Here is a 7,179-nt window from a genome sequence, read left to right on the forward strand (position 1 = left end):
AACATAAAATTATATGTATATAGCGAGTATTATTCCAAAATGTGAATTGAGATTACTCCATGTGAGCGGTTATCTATTTATAAGCCTTAATGAGCTTGAATCTTTGACACTAGTTTATCCAGTTTTTTAATGAGGCATATTATCGTATACTCTCATAATGGAGTTTTGGACAAAGTTAACACTAGTATGAATGAAGGAGATGATTTTAAATGAATGAGATAATTGTGGGTGAAAGAGATGAGTGTGAATGAAAAAGATGAATATGAATAAAGGAGATGTGTGTGAATGAAGGAGATAAGAAAAGAATGTTGGTGAAGAAGATGAATGTGTAGAGATTTATAAAGAAATTGAGAAAAAAAAATTATGAATGATAAAATTTGTCATATTTAAATTTAAATATTTAGATTAAATATAATTTATTATTATTCGTTATCACGAAGTCACACGAATCCGTAACATATAAATTAATTGACGATCTTACATAAATATTAAAAATATATTATATTAATAGCAACCTAATTTCAATACATATTAAAAATAAATAAGACTATCGTGGTTTACTTAATAAATAATTAAGCTAACATAATAAATATATGTAAGAATCAATTAGATTTTAATTTTTTTAAATAGTTTACTTATTTATGAAATATGATTTCAGATAGTTTACTTATTTTTGAAATATGCACAAGATTTTGTTTAAATAAAATTATTATTATTTAATAAAATTATTTAATAATTTTGACAAAGTAAATGGTAATTATGTAATTTGTGATATAAAGTTGGTTTCCCACGTATTTCTCCGCAATTCTGAGCTAAAGAGCAAAGAAGGTCTTTTTCAATTTTTGAACTTTCCACAATTTCATTTCCTCACAAATTGCTAGATACTAACAAGAGTGAGTGATTCTTCAAAATCCGTCCGGTGAACAGTGAGAGTTCATATCTTTGCCCAAGATTTATCTTGAGAGTTCATATCATCAACAAACTCTTGAGAGTTCATATCTTTGCCCAAGATTTATCTTTCTCATTTATGAAACAAGAAAGATGACTTTTATCTAAGCATACAAATATATCGATATCTTAACTTGAATAATTAATATCAAAACACACCCTTATATTGCGACGCAGAGTAATATTTTTACTTTTGGTAATTTATTTTCAAATAAATTTAAATTCAATTTAAAAATAAATAATAAAATAATAAATTAAAAAACAAGAGGCTAAAAAACTTCTTAAAACATTATTATTGAAGAAAAATCCTAAAATATTATCCTTACAAAACAATTTTTAAAAACACTTATATATTTATTAAAGAGTTTATCTCAGTTGATTGTGGGTGTAAAGATATTCAGGGCCTACGAATCATTTTATATAGAACAACTTAAAATGTATTTGATCCTAAAATTAATTAACTTTGGCGTAAATAGACAACATGCATAGTCAACACATGGTGACTAAATTTTAATAGAAAAAAAAAAGATGCAGTACCGTTCTCTTCCACTTGTTATAGTACCACATTCTTTGGCCTATAAATTAGTGGCCAGGCCATTGGCCATTGAGCCATTGCACAGAGAGCAATACATAACGCAGAATTTAACCTAACCTGAGAAAGAGATCAAGAGGTTCATCAACATGGCTGGTGGGGTGTTTCCTGTGGATTCATCACCAATTACCAACGACTCCGTTGCTAAGATCACGCTCTCAATTGTCATCACTTGCATCGTTGCTGCATCCAGTGGACTCCTTTTTGGATATGACCTCGGAATTTCAGGTTATTTTCTTCCAAAGTCTCCTTTTCCTTTTCTTCTTACAACAACCATGTCAATTCCGAACAAAGCAACACTCTATAGCTTCTGCGTTTTTCTAATATTTTCATCAGAAAATCTCAGTAGAGAAGCAGCATAATTGCTTTTACAAAGTCTGCTTTAAATTCTCAATGATTTCAAACATATGGTTGAAAATCTAAAGATCTAGCAGAAATAGGAGATATACCAGATGTTACTCTTAATTAAGACTATTGTTCATACAGTTTAAGAGTAATTATTCTAGCTCAACTTCTCTAAGAATTATTAGACTCGAACTTTGCTTTATTTTAGAACTTTTCTTTACCTTAGACATTACTTGTTTTCTTATTTAATTAACGCCAACAATAAGATATATGCAAATATAATTTTTGAATCAAGTATAAATTTAATTGTAATTATATATCCCTGAATTCAAAGAGAATCAGCTATTCCACCAATGTTTTTATTGGCACAATTAAAGGAACGTAATTGATTCTAAATATAGGAAGAAAAATTGCATTTCCAAGCACGGAACTTCGGTGTTTAAGTAAAATAATTGAACCATATTTATGGCGCATCAACTAGTTATATCCTCCAAAGACAAACCTAACATTAATGTTAAAAAATAATGTAGTATCTTCTTACGATAATGTTTATTAATTATTACAATAGTGTAGTTTAATGTTATAGATTTGGAGGAAATGTTAAAGAAGCCTAAGCTTATGCAGGTGGTGAAGGTTTCTTGGTATTATTATAAGGTTGATAATTTTTAAAGTGTTTTTTTCTGATAAAAAAATATTAATTATTATAATATTTCACGAAAAATTAAATATATTTAGCATCTTAGAATACAAAATACACTAATAATAGAAAGGACTAAAAGAAGGTATTTTAAAACTATTTAAATTTAATCTTAGAAAAGTACGCGCCACAAAAATGACTTTTAAAAGAGAAATTTTAATCATAGATATAGATAATAAGAACAAATATCAATGGCCACACAAATACAAAAGACCTTCTTTTGTGGATTGCACATGGTTTGAATTTGAAAGTATTTCAATGTCCTTGACGTGTGCGTAACTTTGCACACGTCACATTGGGCCCACAAAAACATTTTTTGACATGGTATCAAAATTACGGGCAATTCTTCCTCACTTTCATATTTTCTTTTTATCAGAAAGAATTGAATAAAATAGTCATACTTCCTATGTCTTCATATTTTCAAAAATATTAAAATTGTCTATTTTAAATTTTAAAATTTAAATTAAATTTTGTATTTCAATTTTACCATCTAAAATACAAAAATTTTATATCTTAAATTATAAAATTTAAAATACTCTATAATTCTAAATATAAAATTATATTTTGAATAGTAGAGTTCAGAAAGTATTTTTTAAATGAGGTAATAATTTTCAAATTTTATAATTTAAAATACAAAATTATATTTTATATTACAGAATTTGAAGTATTTTTTAATTAAAAATTGAATTTTAGAATGAAAAAAGATAAATTAAATTTTTCAAAAAAAATATAGAGACATAAAGAGAAGGTAAGGAAGTATTTAGAATTTAGGATTAGAATTGGCACAGATGGTATTTGGATGAGTGGTGAGAAAATATTTGATGAGAGTTTAAAATAAAATTTGAAATTGTGTGATTTACTTTGGAAATTTTTCAACATAAAAAAAAAGTTACTAATAAAAGTGAGTATGAGAATGAATACATAAAACTGACTCTTGCTTGGAATAAAAATGTTAAACGAATTTCAGGAGGAGTGACAACAATGGTGCCGTTTCTGGAAAAATTCTTCCCAGATATATTAAGAAAGATTGGTGGTAGTGAAGTAAACATGTACTGTGTGTATGACAGTCAAGTGTTGACATTGTTCACCTCTTCTCTGTATCTTGCGGGGTTAGTATCGTCTCTGGCAGCTAGTCGAGTAACAACATCATTGGGTCGAAGAAACACCATCTTCTTAGGTGGTGTAGTTTTTCTTCTTGGTGCTTCCCTTAACGGAGGTGCACAAAATATTGCTATGCTCATTCTGGGTCGTGTGTTACTTGGATTTGGAGTCGGTTTCACTAATCAAGTAAGTTCAATTCCTACTTTTTTTAAATTTCATAAACTACTATACTACATTTTTATTAATCAAAATACCTATTATTAATCACAATAGAGTATCCATTTTTTAATATATACCCTACCACATAAGCAAAAACTCGTCAACCCCCCGTTTTTGTTTTACTAGTTTTAATTAACAAGTGGCCATTAATATTCTATTTTATTCTAAGATAAAATGTCCCATATAGAGCCTTAAATTCAACTATCTATCAGTGTCACAACATTATTTTTATAGCGCGAAACACATGCACTGAATTAAATTACTATACAAGTCAAAAACTCAAATCTTAGAAAAATAAAATTGAATATACCACCTCATTTAGAGCGGTTTTAAAGCAACTAATCTGAACTAAAATTTATAAAAGTTGAACTAAATTAGCCTTAAGATAACTAAACAGTTTAAAATAAATTAAATCTAAACTGTCTTTTAAAAACGAACTATTATAAATTTTCTTTCTTTCTTTCTTGGTGCTTTCCTTTAGTAAATGGCTGCGACTCAAGGTATAAACTCTTCCGACAAGGACAGTTAAATTCATTTTTTTAAGCAATGAACCGGTGAATATTAATCACCACTCTATGTTTATTATTGTGATAAAAAATATTACGAAAGTTTATTGATGTATTGTAAATCTATCTTTATTATTTTTTTGGAAACCAGTTTGATGTAATTCACAGAACTTATCAGTTGAAGAGAAGAAAATCAGTTGGATTTAGTTTGTCAGTTCAGTTCAATTAAATTATTAACAGTTTAGTTAGTTTAGTTCTTTTTTAACAACACTGACGAATAGTACGATGTTGGAATGTCGCAATAATTTTGAAAAACAGGCAGCGCCATTGTACCTTTCTGAAATTGCTCCACCCAAATGGCGAGGAGCATTCAACACAGGCTTCCAATTCTTCCTAGGAGTTGGAGTATTGGTCGCTGGCTGCATAAACTTTGTAACAGCGAAGCACACATGGGGGTGGCGAGTTTCGCTTGGCATCGCTGTGGTGCCTGCAGCGGTTATGACAATTGGTGCCTTGCTTATAACTGACACTCCCAGTAGCTTGGTTGAACGTGGCAAAGTAGAACAAGCAAGAAGAGCCTTGCGGAAGGCCAGAGGATCCTCCATTGATGTTGAACCTGAATTGGATGAACTCGTTAAGTGGACACAAATTGCGAAATCTGTAGAGAAGGAGCCATTCAAAACCATATTTGAGAGGAAGTATCGACCCCACTTGGTCATGGCGATTGCTATCCCATTTTTTCAACAAATGACAGGGATTAACATTGTGGCATTCTATGCTCCTAACCTCTTTCAATCAGTGGGTTTGGGACATGATGCCGCTTTACTTTCAGCCGTTATTCTCGGAGCAGTCAGCCTTGCCTCTCTCCTCGTCTCAACTGCTATTGTTGATCGATTTGGTCGAAGGTTCTTGTTCATATCTGGTGGCATTCTCATGCTTATTTGTCAGGTAAACAAAATTAATTAACTTCCTTATGTTATTAGTATCTGTCCAACGTCCTTGGCTGGTAGTGGTACTAATAATACAATTTTTTGTGACAATTACTCCTATGAAGATTGCGGTGTCAGTTACGCTAGCAGTGGCAACTGGTGTTCATGGTACAGAGGAGATGTCAAAAGGCAATGCAATTGTGGTGTTGGTACTGCTTTGTTTTTACACTGCAGGTTTTGGTTGGTCATGGGGACCTCTCACGTGGCTAATTCCAAGTGAGATTTTCCCGTTAAAAATCAGAACCACTGGACAAAGCATAGCTGTCGCGGTGCAGTTTATTACCATATTTATATTATCCCAGACATTCTTGACAATGCTGTGTCACTTTAAGTTTGGTTCCTTCCTGTTCTATGCGGGTTGGATTATAGTGATGACAATCTTTGTTATATTTTTCGTGCCAGAAACAAAAGGAATTCCTATGGAATCAATGTACACCATATGGGAAAAACACTGGTTTTGGCGCCGGTTTGTAACTGAAGTTACTCAACAAAATCTTCCATGAACTAAATATCACTTTAGGACTGTTGTTTGTTAAAAGTTGTTGACTTTGCCTTCCAAAGTTACAATATTTTCTGTATATGTAGAAAATGTCTATAATAAACGTTTTTATGATCATATATGTTTTTAACTATACTTATTATAACTATTTGTATAGCACTGATCCAGGCAAGTTTAATATATATCAGTTCTCTATATCTCAATTTTGTGTTGAATGACCAAAATGTTACGAAGAATTAAGAGGAAAGGATGCAACTATTTGGAAATTGTAACCATTCAGAAGATGATATTGGGTTCCAAATAGCATTATGGGTCAGTCAACAAGAATTTCATGCAATGAAACAAAGGAATCTCTCATCTTTCATCTTTATATTTTCGTGTTAAGCCATTTTTCCAATACTTAAGAGGCTCTTCAAACCTTCTTATAAAACCCTTTAATCAATCATAATTCTCTTATAAATATAATTTTTTTAATTAAATTCAGTTATGTTGGTGAAAACTTTAGTATAAATTAGATTAAATTAAAATTTGATTTACAAGTACGAATTCGGTATAAATTAAAAACAAAAGTAAATTAAGTTTAACTTCTAAACTTATTAAAAAAAAATTGTATTGTAAAACATAATCTGAAAGTGAAATGCGAGAGTCGATTTTACAAGAAAACATTGTCCTTCTAAGTTACCCATTTACATAAATATTTTAAAAGTTATCCTAATAATTGATTAATTAGGATGAGAAAAAACTACTATAAACTTAATCTAATCTCTAAAAATAGTTTTAACAATTTGTTTAGACGATGTTAACTATATTATAATTTGAATTAGTTAAATTAAATTATCTAAATTATTATTAATCAATTTAAATTATCTGAATTACTTAAACTATTATCAATATATATTTTATTTTAAATTATATTTTTTAATAATATAAATTATAATTTGTAGCAATTATATATATATATATATATATCAACAGTTTATTTCTATTTTAGTTCAGTGAAATTTTTGTCTGTGTATATATACTTCGTTAATTCCGATTTCCTTCAAATGACGCTAACACGGCGTAACTCTTATCTCAAATTAATTAATAGGAAATGTGGGCTCTTATGGTGTTTTATTAGGGTTGTGTGGTGTCAACTGTCAACTAACCCCACATGGTATTTTTATATTATTATTACTTTTTTTCTGTTACCTCATTATTATTTCCATTAGACACTGGAAACGTCATGTTCTTGTTCTTAGTGTTTTAGCTTTATTCATTGAGAGTTGACTTACACATTCAAT

The 7,179-nt window shown here is 29.6% G+C and overlaps 1 protein-coding gene across 1 annotated transcript; it reads left to right on the top strand.

Moving 5' to 3' along the window:
• Nucleotides 1–1,444: 1,444 nt before the first annotated feature.
• LOC137821224 (sugar transport protein 5) lies at nt 1,445–6,013 on the top strand. The gene is made up of 4 exons (XM_068625716.1): nt 1,445–1,768; nt 3,550–3,869; nt 4,727–5,356; nt 5,463–6,013. Exons 1-4 carry the CDS (start codon nt 1,630–1,632, stop codon nt 5,898–5,900), a joined length of 1,527 nt encoding a protein of 508 aa, XP_068481817.1. The 5' UTR covers nt 1,445–1,629; the 3' UTR covers nt 5,901–6,013.
• The last annotated feature ends 1,166 nt before the right edge of the window (nt 6,014–7,179 follow it).

The sequence above is a fragment of the Phaseolus vulgaris genome, chromosome 9, assembly GCF_051622355.1.
Source record: "Phaseolus vulgaris cultivar YP4 chromosome 9, ASM5162235v1, whole genome shotgun sequence".
NCBI lineage: Eukaryota > Viridiplantae > Streptophyta > Magnoliopsida > Fabales > Fabaceae > Phaseolus > Phaseolus vulgaris.

What these genes read in the sequence shown, in the direction of transcription:
- LOC137821224 (XM_068625716.1), top strand. Translation starts at nt 1,630, where the DNA reads ATGGCTGGTGGGGTGTTTCCTGTGGATTCATCACCAATTACCAACGAC. An exon ending in ATATGACCTCGGAATTTCAG is followed by an intron (nt 1,769 to 3,549) that starts GTTATTTTCTTC and finishes AACGAATTTCAG; the next exon opens with GAGGAGTGACAACAATGGTG. An exon ending in TTCTCATGCTTATTTGTCAG is followed by an intron (nt 5,357 to 5,462) that starts GTAAACAAAATT and finishes ACTCCTATGAAG; the next exon opens with ATTGCGGTGTCAGTTACGCT.